A 14,030-nucleotide genomic window follows, 5' to 3' on the forward strand; every position below is an offset into this window, starting at 1 on the left:
TTAGCAGTTTAAAACAACATTTATTATCTCACAGTTTCCAAGGGTTAGAAACCCAGGTGTGGCTTAGCTGGTTGGTTCTAGCAGAGGGTCTCTCGTGAGGTTATCAGGGCCGGAGTCATCTGAAGGCTTAACTGGGGCTGGAGAAGCTGCTTCCAGGCTTATTCACGTGGCTGTTGGCAGGGGGCTTGAGTCCCTTCATCGGGCCTCTCCATAAGGCTGTCGGTGATGTAGCTACTACCCCTCCTCCAGAGGGATTTATCCAAGAGTGAGAGCAGCCAAGACAGAAGCTGCAGTGTCTTCTATGATGGAATCTTGGATGTGACCCACCATCACTTCTGTATTCTGTCAGTCACTTAGCCCAACCCTGGTGCAACATGGAAGGGACTACACAGGGTGTAAACACTAGGAAGCGGGGGACAATAGGAGGTCAACTTCAAGGCTGGCTACCACAAGGTATATTTTTCAAAAGTGAGGCAGTCTCTCCTATAGAAGCCCAGGAGGCTCTTCTTTATATCTGCTAGCTGGAATTGTGTCATGTACTCATACCCAAACCAATCACACATGAGGGCTTTGGGACCACCATTTATGGCTCATTACAATCATGATTCACCCAAGGGTAGGATCCATCTCTGATCAAGCACAGGGTGGGATCCAGGAGGAGGATGGCCACCTGAACAAAATCAGGATTCTGTTTGGAATGAGGAAGGGGCAATGGGAATGGATGTTGAGTTGGCAACTCACAGTGTCTATGACACTCACCTGCTAGGCTGTAAACTCCCTGAGAACAGAGGCTGTGTCTTTTCCTACTACTGCGTTTCTAGCATGTAACCCACTGCTTGGTACAGAGTAGATGCAACCATATTTGTCGAATGAATATGTGAGTGAATTAATGGCTAAACTAGGAGACCACAGGCAGGATGTCTAGGACTAGTACTAGGCAGGGGTAGATATCCCCAGGCCCTCTCTCCTAAAGCTCTTAGAATTCGGGAGGCCACCTGCTCCCCCCCACACCGCCAGCCCCAGGGATAGACAGGACTGGCAGAATTATTCTCACTTTATTTCTGGAGAAGTTTGATCAGATGCAGTTAACACTGATTCCAGGCAAGGACAGGGAGCATGGGTACCCCTAAAGCAACCAGCATCCTGTGGCCCAAGGTGCCCCCCATCCCCAGACCTGGGTTCCCCCTCAGTTACAGTTAAATAGAGAGGAAGATCTCCCCTGGGAGTCTTGGGAGGGTCTACCTCCTGCACCCACCCCCTCCACCCAGAGGAGTCTGAGCACAAGCTATTTACAGTATTCACATCCACTGTACCCCACCAAACCAAGGCAAATACTACAGGCGGCCCTTCCTCAAGGGAAGGACCAGAGAGGCTGTGAGTGTATGTGTGTGTGGGGGGGGTGTCCGCGCGTGTGAGCACACGAATGCATTGAGGAGCAGGTTCTGGCTCCAGCCAAAGAGACAACAGTCTATAAGGTGCAGATTAAAAATAACAGAGAGGACCCACCCCCAGGGGCCCAGGCCACTTCTGGCTTTGTTCTGTCTCTTTTCTTTTCCAGACATTCTGGTAGATGATGCAGAGGAGCCCTCAGCTGTGCCTGGATCCAAGGCAACCCCTTAAAGGACTTCTGGGGAAAAAGTGGGAGGGGAAACAGTCAGGCAAACCATGCCTCCAAGCCCAGCCAGCCGGGGTGGAGGGATGGGGGCTTCAGGGTGGAGTGTGAGAGGGCCTCTGGCAGAGCTGGGAGAGGGCAGGGCTGGGGCGTCCTGGGAAGGCTGCGGCTAAGCATCCAGGAGGCAGGGAGCCTTACCTGTGACCTGCGGGGCCTGCACCACGGCTTTCTTGAGGAAGGTTTCTGTCTCTGCGAAGGGCAGAAGTGCCTCTGGCGTTCGGCCCAGACTCTTGTCCCCGGAGGGTCCCTTGGGGGAGAAGCCATTCTCCTGGTGTGCTGGGAGAGGCTGCAGGCCATTCACCAGGGACCCCGGTGACTCCTTACTTGGCAGGCTGTGGATGCAGGGGCCAACGCTTAGGCACTTCAATCCAAGGACAGCCCAGGTAGCCCACATCTCCAGCCTGCCCCTGCCTCCCTGCTCAGGGTCCCTGGGGTTGGGAGCTGGTACCTCCACTGAGGCTCCTGGGAAGCCAGCTCCTCTTTCTGCACAGCCTCCTTCTGCAGCCCTGAGGGCCGGGACTCTCCGGTTTTGACAGGATCTATTACAGGGAAGGAATGGCCATCAGCTGCTGGCTGGTGAGAGGAGGTATGAGGATGGGGTGGTAAAAGAGAGATGAGGGAACAGGGCCTTTACCTGGGCTGGAATTATTGGTGTCTGCCTCCTTTCTGTCCAGCTTCTGCTTTGAGAAGGAAGAACAGTCATCCTCACGGGATAGCTATCTGGTCCCACCCCACTGCGGTGCTGAAGTCTTCCCTCCCCCAGCCAGGCCCTGAGCAGCCTGCCACAGTTTCTTTCCTCCAGTCTGGATGCCTTTACCCAGCCTCCTTTCCTCTCCCAGCCCCATCTCCAACGCTGCCCTTTGGGGAATCCTGACCTTTGTTTCAGCAGCTTCTGACTTCCGAGTCCTCTTCATGATCTCCTCCAGACGCTGTTTGGAGGCCCCACATCAGTTAGGCTCAAGCCCCACCCTAATCTTACACCATCCACCTAGCCAGCCCTGGTCCTGGAGTCTTAGGGCCCCTCCAGCTGTACCAGTCCCTTCCAGGCCAGGAACCAGATCTCACCCCACCTCCTTCTTGTCCTACCCTTTACAAGCCCGTGGCAGGGCCCACTCCCCCAGCCCTGCTAGTGCCATTCATGGAAGCAGGGATCTAGCCCCAAAGATGGCCCCGCTCACCCGCGCCCTGCCCACAGAAGCCCCTCCTACTGCTCAGCTACCTTTTTGCGCTCTTGCCGCTCCTGCTCCTCCCGCTGGAAGTGCTTTTCCCGCTCCAGACGCTGGCGTTCTGCTTCTTCTCGGGATCGAGCTTCGGCTTCCTCTTTCTGCCAAAGACCCAGAGACCTTTAAGCAGCTGAACTGAACTCCAGCCTTCCCTCCGGGTCAACCCCTGGCCTGCCAGCAGGAGGCACCCGTGCCCAGCCAGCCCTGACCACTCCCCCGCTGCCAGGATACCTGCTTCTGCAGCCGCTCCTGCTCCTCCTGCTCCGCCTGTGCCTTCTCTCGAGCCTCCTGCTCCTCCCGCCTCCGGGCCTCTGCCTCCCTCTCCGCCCGGGCCTCGGCCTCCCGCGCCAGCTGCTCTTCTCGCATTCTCCTGGGAGACAGGAAACTTGGGCTCAGTCCTGTGCTGCTTCAGCAGCCCCCATGTGGGCCCCTTCTCATGCTCTCAGGGACTAAAGGGGCACTCACTTGTCCCTTTCTGCTTGTAGCTTCCGCTCCTGTTCCTCACGCTCCCGCTGCTCCCGGGCCTGGCGCCGCTTCTCAGCCAGGAGCCGAGTAGCCTCTTCTCGGTCTGTGGTGCCCGCCATGGGTTTGCTAAGGGTCGCCGGGGGAGCTGGGGCTGCGGGGGAGGTCAGGACAGCAGTATCTGGAGTGGGATCCAGGCCCAGAAGTCAGCACACACCAGTTCAGGCACCTCCAGCACCCCTGCATGGCCTGTGCTTCCTGGACCTCAGGGTGACCCACCCACCCAACTTCCAGTGGTGAGGTCCTTCTTTCTGGCCTGTGTTCTGGGCCTCCACCAGCAGAGGGAAGGGGCTTCCACTTCCTGTCTCCCAACACCCGATCCCCAGGCATGTCTGTGCCCACACCGCTGACCACCTCCCCCACACAGGCAAAGCTGGCTTCTCTCACCCTGCCCACCTGCAGGGATCTCGGCTGTGGGCTGCTCCTTCTGGGGTTGCGCTGGGGTGGGTGAGGGCACAGGTGAAGGTGCTGGTGAGGCTGGGGCTGTGGGCTCCTTCTCGTCACTGGCCTTGCCCTTGCTCTGGTTCTTGTCCTCGGGTCCTGTCACACTGGGGCTCTCCTTTGCCTCATCCTTCCTCCGAACCCGTCCCTTGGGTGATGCAGTGGTTCCTCGGGGGGATGGTGGTTTGGGGGGCAGAGCATGGCTGGGCACTGGGCTGGGGCAGGGAGAGGCAGGCCTGTGCCAGGATGTGGAGGGAGAGGATGGCCGGGCCTTGGATTTGGGACTGAGAGAAAAGGGACGAGTTAGGCTTGGGGGGCACAGAGCGACCATACACATACGCACACACTGGGCTTGTCATATCCTCAGGGAATTGTCCCCCCCCAGGCCAGGTCTGCACCCCACACACACACCTCATATGCTCTCACAGTATCAGAGTATTTCCTTTTAGAGCATATATTTCAGTTTGTAATTATATATTCATTTGTGATCCTTTTTATAATGTTTGTCTCTCAAATAGCTAATAAGATTAATAAAGAGTAAGAATGAGGCCTGATTCGGCTCATCAAAATGTCCTCAGCATCCAGCACACTATCTGGCAGGTCCGTCTAGTCATTCAATAGGTATTTGTTGAGTGCTTATCGGATGCCAGGCACTGTTCTGGGTGCTAGGGCACTTCAGTGATCAAAACAATATTAAAAAAAAAAAAATCTGCCCTGAAGTTTTCACCAAGAGGTAGGTGCCCAACAAATATTTTTGAATGAATGAATGGCCTGGTGACATGCAGGCCATGTCCACCTGAGCTCAAAGGTCCCGCCGGTAGAGAGGCGTGGGCGCGGAGAGGCAGGCAGTGACTGCCGTTTCTTGAGGCTGCGCTCCCGGGCCAGGGCACTCTTCTCTTTCTCGTTTTCCCGCTCCTTGTCTTTCTTCTCCTTCTTCTGCACCTGGCGAGGAGGGGATGGAGAGTGGGAAGGCGGGAGCAGAGGTCAGGGGCGTCCGTGTTCCCAGGCGGAGCTCCCTGTCCACTCCTGCTTGGCCACTTACCGGTGAGGCCTCAGGCCGGCGGCGGACCGGGGCGGGGCTGCCCACGGTGCTGGGCTTGCGGCGCTCCCCGCGCTCCCCGGAGGGGGCGCAGCGGTGCACGCTGCTGCGCGGGGCGCTGCATGGCGGTGTAAGAGGGCTGGCGGAGGCCGAGCGCGGGCACACCGGCACGGCTGCGGAGGGACGAGTGCGGTCGGGGTGTGGCCCACATGCGAGGCTGGCCCCTGCCCGGCCCCTGGTGGGGGCTCTCCCAGGGCCGCCGCCCCTACCCTGGTCCCGGCCATTGCGGGGCAGTGTGACCGCACTGCGACTCCGTGCCAGGAAGGAGAGGGTGGGCGTCATGAGACGGTCCACGATGCTGCTCTCCCATGCGCTCAGCTGCAGGCTGCGATCTAGGGGAGAACGCCAGGAGGAGTCGATCACTGCAGGGTGCCGCAGGAGACAGGCAGAGGCAAAGAGGGGTAGCCAGGTACAATCCCCATGCCAAACCCAAGGCGTCTCCCCATCCGGGTACTCTCCCCCAATCAATCACCCCAGGGCCACACTTGTGCCCTGGGGGTCTGATCCCCACTGCAGACCCAAGCAACAAGACACTTCCCAGGGCAACAATGTCCTGCAGTAGCAAATGAAAGGGCTCTGAACTGTGAGTACAGGAAGGAGCCACCCAGGGTTGCTGGAAGACCAACTGCCTTCTGCTGTGTCCCCCTGTAGGGCCTTGCTCCTCCTGCTATCAGAGGGCTGGCCTGGGAAGGCATGACCCCATGGATTTGGGACAGTGAGGGTACTTGTGCTCCTCTGACTCAGGGGAGTCCCAACTTTTAGGCATCCCATGCCAGGGAGAGGCTGCTAGGGAGTCTGGCTGCCCTGGGCCACAGTGCTCTGTCTGTCCCCTCAGCTGCTGGGTTATTTTTAAGCCTCAGTCAGGTGGGGTTGGTACAGCAGCTGATTTGGTTGCTAGGCAACAAAGCAACCAAATAAAAGCTGGAGAAACTTATAAATAACTCCTACCATGGCCCCTTCACATGAGAGCATCAGGGCATGGTGGGAACACAAGGGCCACGCCACCCTGGTTGGCCACAACTCTGGGGCCAGCCAACGCCACGGCTGGGGCTCTGAAGGCACAGAGGGCAGGACTGCATGGGCCCTCCAGTGTGGAGCCAGAATAAGGGGCCCCCTCCACACACAGCACCCAGGCCAGTCTGGTAGTTGGGAGCAAGGCTACCTGCCGAAGGCTGGCCTATGCCAGCTGGCAGTGGTTGGAGATGAGGCTGCCTGCCCATTCCCACCCCCACCTGCTTTTGAGGCCCTTGCCAGGCTCTCTCCGCCTGCTCTCTGCCCTTTGTCTCTGTTCTCCTCCCCTGCAGGGCACATCTCTGTCCTCAGGGTCCAGACCCAAATGCCGGCTCCCCCTAGGGGTGTAGAGCCCTGGGTGGGGTAGAGTGGGGACGGAGACCTGTAATACGTGAGGTCTCCAGGGACCTGGGGTTCTTGCTGAGCTCTGGAGGAGGCTTGGTGGGGGCTACAAGGAAGGGGCTCTGGAAAGAGCAGGGCTGGGCCTTCTCTTACTTCTACTGGGGGAGTTCCAGAGTGTGGCAGAGGACTTTGAGAGCCGCTTGTTGATTATAGAGTCCACGTGTTTGGGCAGGTTTACTGCCGACACGGAGCACCTGCTCCCACCTGGAGGGGAAAAGACACGGCATTAGGGCCGGGCCAGAAGGAGCCAGGGGGGGCACTGAGGCCTTCCATGCAGGGTGCTCTGTGGGTAGGGTGGGAGGAGGAGGACTGGGCAGGCTAGGAAGGGGGGGAGGAGGCCGACTTGGCTCTGGGAGGAGGGGTGGGTAGGTAACCAGGGACAACCTGGATTGGGGGAGCCGACGGAGAAGGAACAGAGGAAGGAGATGGAGTAAAACTAGAGAAACTACAGCCTTCCTGGCCAGGAAGCCATTCCCTAGGGCCGGGCGCTGCAGCCCCTCTCCCACAACCACCCAGTGTTGGCACTTGCTGACACTGCCCAGCCAAGGCACTATGGCTGCAACACCCACTTACTGGGACAAATGCAGAGACGTTCCTAAACAGAAGAACCCACAGTCACAGTCATTCGCACAGATCCACATGTTCGCATGGACACACAAAGACATGCGGGCACAGGCATATAGAGTGATAGCACTTCTGCATGCACATGTGTGCAGACATGCACAGATAGAGAAACACAAACGCTAACGGGTAATGTGTCAGACCCAGATGCACACAGGCACAAACACATCAAAGCAACTCAATCATGGTATTTGTAACAGCTAACATTTGTTGGATGCTTACCATGTACCAGGCACTGTGCTGGGCACCACACACATGTTACCTCACTTGATCCTCCCAAACATCTATCTACAACCTCGGAGGCAAGTAGTATTGTTATCCCCATTTTACAGATGAAGAAAGTGAGAAACATCGAGAAATTAGAGGTCACACCACAAGTGCCAGAGCTGGGATCCTAACCCAATTCTGTTTGACTTGGGAGCCCTCGCTGAGGTCCACAAGGCCACAAGCACACCAAGGCAAACACATATTAAAACACACAACATCCAGGTCCATGAGCACATACACCAAAGAGATACACAGCTAGAAATACTAACCCTTGCCATTACATAAAGAGATCCAAACACAGTGGTACATACATGCCAGCAAAGAATCAGACCAAAATCCATGATGCCTACATGAAGAAAACTCAGAGACAAAAATCTACCTTCCAAGGCAGGTACATAAGGGGGTGATGGTTTTCGTTAAATATCCCATGTCTACAGGGCATTCAAGTCCTTTTTTACGTATCATCAACTAGCAATAATTGACAGGAGCAAAGAAAGCTAAACATAAAATGACAGGTTTGACGAGCAAACCAAATGAAGAGAATCCGTCTCTGACTTGATAGTGGAAGTCCTTGGGGAGGGACTATTTGGTTTACAGACCATTCCAGAAGACACAAGTCACATGAAGCAAAGCATACCTGCTGCAGGGAGCTGTCAGTCCTTGCACTGAAGCTGCTCCCTTCCCCCACTCCTCAGGTCCCAGCCTCACCCGCCCACCCGCTAGCCCCTTCAGCCCACTCACTGGTCTTATGTCCCGGGGAGCTGTGGTGCAGGGCTCCTGCCCAGGACCAGCGCTGCTGCCGGATTTCAGCCCATGTCTTCTTCACTGACCGCTGAATGGCTGCTTCATAGCGCTCCTGGGGGGGTTGGAGGAGGGAGGGAGAAGAGAAATCTGGGCTCAGAACCATTCATCACACCTGGGAGAAATGCCCCTCTTTCACTTGTGACAATGCCCCCCACCCCCGGAAGTTTTCCCTGACTCACTGTAGGTAACCAAGGTTACCAAATCCTTGCTATGATTAAGGACTATTTGCAATAGATCCCTTTCGACTTGTTCTTGGGGAGCTTTTCACTGTTCTTGAGTCATTTCCTGGGTGTATGAGCTATTTCTCTGAAGACGGGGTGGGATTTTTCCTGCCTAGGGCTCCCAGGTGGGGCCATGTCCCCCTGGCACTGAGGGTCCTGACCTTGGGGCTATGTGTTCCTTTTAGCCTGAGGTCACAGTGGGGCACAGCCAGGCCACCTTTTCCTTCATTTCCTCACTGGTGCCCAAGCCAGGGCTCTCCTCACGTCATGGAGCTCAGCACACTCACAGAGACTCACTTCTGCGTACAAACACACACACACACACACGCACATCAGCACACATACAAGTATTTGTACTGACAGCACAGAGTTACAGGTGCCCACCCAGCATGTACTGACCCAAATATGTCTGCAGTTGCACAGATGCCCAAATAGGGTACCCACAGGGACCCGACTGGAGATGTGGACGCAGATACGACCATGTAGACAGAGATGACGCAAAGGTGTGAACATGGATGTGTATACATACCGAGCCAGTGTACAGACGTGAGCACACATAGGTACGAAGATCCATGCATATGCAGCCAGACATCAGCACCCACGCACCTTGTTTTTCTCGAGCTTCTGCCGCTGCCGCTCCTCCAGGGCTGCTCTGCGCTGCTCAGCTTTGAGCCGCTGCTCCTCCAGCCGCCGCCGTCGCTCCTGCAGCTGCTTCTCCCGCAATGCCTTGGCCTTCTCCTCCTTCTCCAGCCACACTGCCTTCTTGGCGGCTGTGGGAAAGGCGCCCCAGAGGGCGTGAAAGGTGCTGCATGGGGTGGACCTTTCCTGTTACCCCAGCCCTGGGCGGGTCTTTCTCCTGCCTGCTTGGTGGGGAGGTGCCTCCACTCTCAGACTCTCCCCTCAAATTAAAGGGCTTCCTGAAGACAGGCTCAGAGCCTACAAACGGGAGGCCTGTTTCTCCCTCACTGGCCTCTCATGGTCACTCGGCACTGAAGGAAAAATGAGTTCTTTGGTGCCAGATCCCTGTCTGACTCTGGGGCCTGCTGGGTGGATTTTCATGGATTTTGATGAAGAGCACGAGCTACCTGAATCTCAGGTGCTCCATGAGCTGTGTGGCTCAGGCAACTGATTTCATCTCTCTGAGCCTCTGTTTCCTCATCCTCGCAATGGGTTGAGAGGATAAACAGGAATAACGTGTATACTGCTCTTAGCACAGTGCACATAATTAAGTGTTCCAGAAATGTTAATGTCGTTAATAGGATGCTGGTGCTGGTGCTCCTGAACACTCACCCAGGTACTTGGCCCGCTCTTCCCGCCGCTCCTTTGCCAGCTTGTGTCTCTCTCCTGCCTTCTTCACATCTTAGGAGAGGAAACCAGAAGAGACTTAGGTCAAGTGGCTCCTCCAAAGGAGAGTCAGCCTCAGGGCCTTCCCCTCAGGCCTCACCCTATCCTTTAACCCATCTCCTCCAGGGCACAGGGCATCGCCCAGGGCTGGGACCCTGAGCCAAAGGGTCTCGGCCCACGACTGGGGATATCACACACACACCTTGCTTGGTGGAAGGGCTATCCGAGGCTGGCACTGCTGTTGGAGATGGCTGGCTGCTCCTTCGAGGAGGCCTGGAATCCCGTGGGCCTGTGGCTGGTGGGGTGGCTCCCCTGATCTTTGCTTCTGAGAAAGGGGACTCTTCCTGCTGGAGGGCTGGTCTAGGCCCGACGGGCCCTGAGGGGCTCTCTGGTTCCAGTGGGAGCTGCTTAGAGTTAGTGGCATTCTTCATGGCAGGAGGCGTGTCCGGGGGAGTGTCAGGGACCAGGGTTGACATCGGTGGTGGTGGTGGTGGTGGAAAGGGGTCACCTTCTGGAGAAGGTCTTGGCTCTGGGGGGGTCCTGGCTGCCACAGCTGGAAGACCAACACAAGAGAGGAGAGAGAGTCAGACAGTACACCTGCACCATTGGTTCAACACGTAGCTCTCTCCCTTGTCCAACTGACATTCATTCGTTCACACAGCATGTTCACCGAGCTTCTTCCTGCCAGGCCCTGTTCCAGACACTAATGATGTAATGGTGAGAAAATAGCCATGGCCCCACCCTCTTGCAGGGCAGACAGACAAACAGCTAGGCAATTACAGTATAGAATAAGTATTATGTCTGGGGGTAACCAGACATGGTTAACCTACATTTGGGAGCTCCCTGAAGAAGTAACCAAGCCAAGAGCTAAAGGATGAGCTACAGTTGGCAAAGCCAGGAGGAGAGGGCTCTGGTGAAGAGAAGAGAGTTTGCAAAGGGGAAGAAGGGAGCAGGGTGTGTGGGGAAAATAGAAAAAGTTTATAGTACTTACGGTGCACCAAATGGTAATGACTGGTTTCTATGTCTGCCTCCCTCACCTTCCTGCTTTATCTCAGGGTCACAGTGCCCAACCCCAAGTCTGGTGTTCAGAGAATGCCAGTGCTGGGCACATGGGACTGCCCAAGAGGAAGGACATAAGCATGGGCACAATTAAGATTCCCAGTGGGATGGACAACCAGCTATGTGCATTTTGTAATCCCTTTTTTACTTTTCCAACCACCCTCAGATTTCTTTTACAACATTAGTATTTCAGGGTCCCTGTAAAAGATACCAAAGAGCCAAGTAAGGAAGCCACATGATTTGGTAACGTACATGTGTATGCACACCTGTGAGCACATGTCCACTATGGGGCAGTTGAAAGACAGGCCTTGGTGTCAGTCAGATGAGGGCCCAATTCTGGGGATGTCACCACCCTAAGACAGGAAAGAAGGGCCTGTCCCACCCCGGCCTATAACCTTGAGCAAGCCAGTAAACTATGCTAAGCCTCAGTTTTCATACCTATGAAATGGGGGCAATGATGCCAGGCTAATAGGGATGCCAGGCTAACAGGGATGTCAATTTATGTGCCAGGAAACAACACCCCCCTCCCTTTCCCTGTGGGTTTTATGAAGCTGCCAAAGAGAAGCCTCTGCATGTTGAGCCCAGGTGCCATCTGCTACTGCCCTCTAGGCACTAAGGGGACCAGTGGGGACATATACAGTCACTGACCTGGGCTTAGGGAGCAGGGCCAGGGTCTATGGGTGAATCCAGGGAAGCATTTTTTTGCTCTTACTGGGTGCCTCCACCATACTGGGCCCTCTGCTCTGGGAACTCTGGCCCTCTCAGGAGGTGGCTAACTCCCCATCCCTGTGGGTGACAATGTGTATGCAGGGACAGGGCACTCCCGAGGAGTGGCCTTTGGGACTGAGCACATTTTTCAGGGAGTCAGGTATCCATTGGTTGAGTATGGGCTCTGAAGGCAGACTATTTGAATGTGAATTCTGTCTTCCCCACTAACTGTGTGACCTTGGGCTAGTTACAGGCCCTGTCTGTGCCACAACTCTTCTCCTATACAATGCAGACAGTACCTACCTCCCAGTATTGTGATGAGCGTTAGTGATAACAAAACCATTCACAGTTACATATTTCCAGATAGCTTTCAATGTTCAAAGCATTTTACACATATTAGTTTTAATACTCATTGACAACACTTATCAAGGAGGCACTATAAATACCTCTTTCATACAGATGAAGCAAGTAAAGCAAAAAAAGGTTAAGTAAAGTAATTTGAGGTCACTCAGCTGGTAAGTGACAGAGCTTGGACTTGAACCCAGCATCTGTCACCAGAGCCCATGCTCTTACTCATTATATCCTGCTGCCTCTGTTTAAGTCAGTATGAGGTAACACGTTATGCAATGAAATTATCTGAGGCTCACAACTATTTTTCCCTCGTGTCTTCCCTTCCAGCTTCTTGGGCTCCAGGCAAGAGCCTCAGCTGAGGCCCTGTCTCCCTAAAGGCCCCACAATTCCTCCAGTCCTTGGGCTCCATGCCAGTCCACCCACCTCTCCCTGTTCCAGCTGCAGAAAGCCGCCTGGTCACTGCTAGTCTGTTTCCCGGCCACTTGCAAACTCCTTTCCAACTTCAATCGGCAATGAAACTACAGCAGGTCCTCGAATAACGTCATTTCGTTATAATGTTGATGAGATGCTGTAGGAACTTAACTGTTGTTTATATCAATCAGCCTATGGTAAAACTGGTCTCATTATACGTTGTTTTGCTTAAGTCACAGAACCTATCAATGACGTTAAGTGAGGACTTACTGTAGTGACAACTATTCAGAGAGTGCTTACTATGTACCAGGAGCTGAGCTAGGCCCTTTGTATCCTCATCCTGCATCCTCATATGAACTCTGAGAGGTAGAGATTCTTTTCCCCATTATACAGATGAGACTATCGCAGCTTACTCCACAGAGTGATTTGCCAGGGTCACAGAATGAGTACACGGCAGCATTAGAACCCAGGACTGTCTGGGGCCAAAAGGCCTAGGTGTGTAAGTCCTAAGCTTGAAAGCTGAGGGTGAAGCCTGTTTACTGCTATTCCCCCAGCACCTGTGCGTGCTGCAGGTGTTGAAAGGAAAACTGGTAGGCGTTTGTTTGTCTAGACCTAGGCAAATCACACCCACCAGGTAAAATAGTGCAACTCCAACTAGGTCCTGATGAGCCGTGTGGGAGGAGGGCGAGGAATGAGGCCTGAAAGGACCTGTGCCTGGACATCAGAGGCAGTGGGGTGGAAAGTGGGGCTTCGGAGTTGAACAGGCCTGAGTGGAGAATCCCAGCTCTGCTGTGGGACCTTGGGCCAGCCCCGAACCTGTCTGAGCCTCAGTTTCCTCACCAAGTTGTTGAGACCAATGGTAAGTAGGTATGTTATCTCTGGCACCTAACCAGAAGAATCTGTCCACTTCTCCCCATCTCTGCTGCAAGAACCCATGTGGGTCAGGCCTTCACTCCCATTGCTTCATGACACTGCTCTTCTCGAGGTCACCAGTGACTTCCATTTTGCTAAATCCAGCAGTAGTCATTTCTCAGTCCTTGTCTTGCTAACCTATCAGCCACATTTGACATAGTTGATCCCTTGATGCTCCTCGATACTTTCTTTACTTGCCTTTGAAGACAACATGCTTTCCTGGTTTCCCTACTACCTTGTTGGCTGTGACTTTTCAGTCTTCTTTGCTGATCCCTCCTTAACTTGCTCACCTCTCAGCATCCGAGTGCCCCAGGGCTCAGTGGAAGGCCTCATCTTTTTTCTGTCTACATGCACTTCCTCGGTGATCTCATCCAGACTCACGGCTTTAAATACCATCACTCTGCTGATGACAACCAAATTTGTTTCTCCAGCCCAGACCTCTCCCTTGAGTTCCAGTTTTGCTCATGCATTCCCTACCTAACACTCTTGGAAGTCTTACAGAAACCCCAAATTTAGATGAGTTCCTGATTGTCTCTCACCAAAATTCTGCCCCCCCCCCCGCCCCATTTTCTCCTTCTCAGTCAATGGCAACCCTGTCCTTCCAGTTTCTCAGGCCAAACCCTTGGGGTCAATTTAGACTCTTTTCTTATCTCATACCCCATATCTAATCTCTCCCTACATCTTTTTGGCTCAATGTGCAAAATAAATTCTGAACCCAATCACTTTCACTATCTCCACTTCTAATATCTTGGCTCAGCCACTATTGGCCCTTATAAAAGACCCCCACTGCAATTCTTTGTTACCTTTTTTTTTTAAAAGTCTTTTCTCAACACAGAAGCACGTGATTCTGTTTTAAAACAAATCAGATCAAGTCACTCCTCTGACAAAATCCTCCAAAGATGCCCCATCTCTAGGGTAGGAAAATCAAAGGCATCACAATGGCCTCCGAGGTCCTTCCGGGT

General features: G+C 54.2%; 1 protein-coding gene across 14 annotated transcripts in view; it reads right to left on the reverse strand.

Moving 5' to 3' along the window:
* The window catches only part of MAP7D1 (MAP7 domain containing 1), a 22,589-nt gene continuing 8,559 nt past the window's right edge, over positions 1–14,030 (reverse strand). The window contains exons 2-19 of one of the 14 annotated variants that reach the window (XM_019658606.1): positions 9,830–10,180; positions 9,574–9,642; positions 8,890–9,053; positions 8,000–8,114; positions 7,214–7,279; positions 6,464–6,574; positions 5,167–5,289; positions 4,901–5,070; positions 4,655–4,800; positions 3,805–4,142; positions 3,361–3,538; positions 3,127–3,265; positions 2,892–2,996; positions 2,548–2,601; positions 2,307–2,352; positions 2,121–2,211; positions 1,811–2,004; positions 1–1,627 (exon numbers count right to left, since the gene is read on the reverse strand). In XM_019658606.1, coding sequence (XP_019514151.1) covers positions 1,617–1,627; positions 1,811–2,004; positions 2,121–2,211; positions 2,307–2,352; positions 2,548–2,601; positions 2,892–2,996; positions 3,127–3,265; positions 3,361–3,538; positions 3,805–4,142; positions 4,655–4,800; positions 4,901–5,070; positions 5,167–5,289; positions 6,464–6,574; positions 7,214–7,279; positions 8,000–8,114; positions 8,890–9,053; positions 9,574–9,642; positions 9,830–10,180 — 2,471 coding nt within the window. In that variant the 3' untranslated portion in view covers positions 1–1,616. Of the gene's footprint in view, positions 1,628–1,810; positions 2,005–2,120; positions 2,212–2,306; positions 2,353–2,547; positions 2,602–2,891; positions 2,997–3,126; positions 3,266–3,360; positions 3,539–3,804; positions 4,143–4,654; positions 4,801–4,900; positions 5,290–6,463; positions 6,575–7,213; positions 7,280–7,999; positions 8,115–8,889; positions 9,054–9,573; positions 9,643–9,829; positions 10,181–14,030 lie in introns of all 14 variants that reach the window. The other 13 variants (XM_019658615.1, XM_019658536.1, XM_019658573.1 and 10 more) reach the window with 13 other exon arrangements.

Source organism: Hipposideros armiger, unplaced genomic scaffold, assembly GCF_001890085.2.
Source record: "Hipposideros armiger isolate ML-2016 unplaced genomic scaffold, ASM189008v1 scaffold_10, whole genome shotgun sequence".
NCBI lineage: Eukaryota > Metazoa > Chordata > Mammalia > Chiroptera > Hipposideridae > Hipposideros > Hipposideros armiger.